Source organism: Apteryx rowi, unplaced genomic scaffold, assembly GCF_003343035.1.
Source record: "Apteryx rowi isolate R43461 unplaced genomic scaffold, aptRow1 scaffold_0, whole genome shotgun sequence".
NCBI classification, from domain to species: Eukaryota; Metazoa; Chordata; class Aves; order Apterygiformes; family Apterygidae; genus Apteryx; species Apteryx rowi.
The window spans coordinates 2,839,797-2,841,205 of NW_020447195.1; the positions used below are offsets into that span (position 1 = coordinate 2,839,797).

The 1,409-nt window shown below is 62.1% G+C and overlaps 1 protein-coding gene across 2 annotated transcripts in view; it reads left to right on the forward strand.

The window, feature by feature from the left end:
* The first annotated feature begins 573 nt into the window (after positions 1 to 573).
* The window catches only part of RNF114 (ring finger protein 114), a 9,980-nt gene continuing 9,144 nt past the window's right edge, over positions 574 to 1,409 (forward strand). For both annotated transcript variants that reach the window (XM_026092201.1, XM_026092144.1), the window contains exon 1: positions 574 to 808. In XM_026092201.1, coding sequence (XP_025947986.1) covers positions 672 to 808 — 137 coding nt within the window. In that variant the 5' untranslated portion in view covers positions 574 to 671. The remainder of the gene's footprint in view (positions 809 to 1,409) is intronic.

The following is a 1,409-nucleotide window of genomic DNA, read 5'->3' on the forward strand; positions in this document are numbered from 1 at the left end:
GGAGGGGGGGGCGCAGCCCGCCGGGCTGGGGGGGGCGCGCTGAGGGACCCCCCGGCTGAGGGACCTCCCCCGGCCGAGAGGGCTCTTGGCTGAGGGACCCCCCGCCGGAGGGACTCCCGGAGTTTGAGACCCCCTTGTCTGAGGGGCTCAGGGCTGAGGGACCCCCCCTTGGGCCCCCCAGGCTGAGGAGACGGCCAGGCTGTGCCCCCCCCCAGGCTGTGAGACCCCCCCTTGGGCCCCCCAGGCTGAGGGGATGGCCAGGCTGTGACCCCTGCTCGGGCTATAACCCCCCCCGGCTGAGAAGGGCGCTGCCTAGGTGGGGGGGCCAGGGGGTCACAGCAGAGTGTTTCGGGGCCCGTCACCCAGAGGGAGGCAGGCCTCGCGGGGCGGGGGGGTCGGCCACCCTGTGCAGCCCCCCGGCTCCCTGAGAAGCAGGGAAGCGGCCTCGCCGCCGAGGCTGGGGTGACTCCCGGTGCGGCGCTGCCTGCTTGGGCCCGGCCGCTCGGCAGGGGCCGGCGCAGGCGCGTCTCAGGTGTGCTCCTGCTTGGCGCCGCAGAGCCCTTATGCAATAGCGGGGCTTCGGCGGCTATATTTAAGAGCTCGGAGGTGTTTTGTGTACTTGTGCGTAGGAATGAAATCGCTTGGTGTGAAATTTCAATCAGCGCTGCACGATGCGGAGAACCGCAGCTACCAAGCGCGAGTCCGTCCCCCACCTACGGGCCTCAGCACCTCGCGCCCTGGGCAGCTGGGCCCGTTGCTGGCGCCTCCGGCCGCTCACGGACCCGGCGAGCGCTGAAGGAAACGGGAGGTAAAGGTCTGATTTGGGCTTGTGAATCTGATCTTTGGATCCTCTCTCAGGTGATTCGCAGCTGACAAGGAAGAAGAAATGTAACCAAAGCAGGAAATTAAGTGTCCATTTAATCTCTCAATGATGTGTTTATGCCATGACCGTAATGAAATTGATTGTTAAATCTTTATTCTTTTATAAATAGTTTCTGTATTGCCTTGGCTTGAAAATTGCAGAACAGAGCTGCATTATCCTTCCATTAAGGGGTCAGTGTCCCCGAGCCAGCACTGGCTGAACACTAAATGAAGGAGAAAAGGGCATTACATTCTTCTCCTGGAAGATGCTGAAAACCACATGCAACGAACAAGCTAATGGATTAAATGCAGGCAACGTTCAGCCTTGAGGCCAAAGTGAAAAAAAGACAGCATCTGCCACCCATAATTTTTTATGCTTCGTCGCTTTGGCTATTTTTAAAAGCACKCCTTTCTTTTCTGCAACGCAGAGCGGCCGCCTCCTGCCTCGCTCGGGGCTCGGCTCCCCCGGCAGCTCCGCAGGCTGTGCCGGCGGGGGGAGGGTGTCTGCCGGGGGCGCCGGCTCCGCGGCCCGCACCGCGCACGGCGGC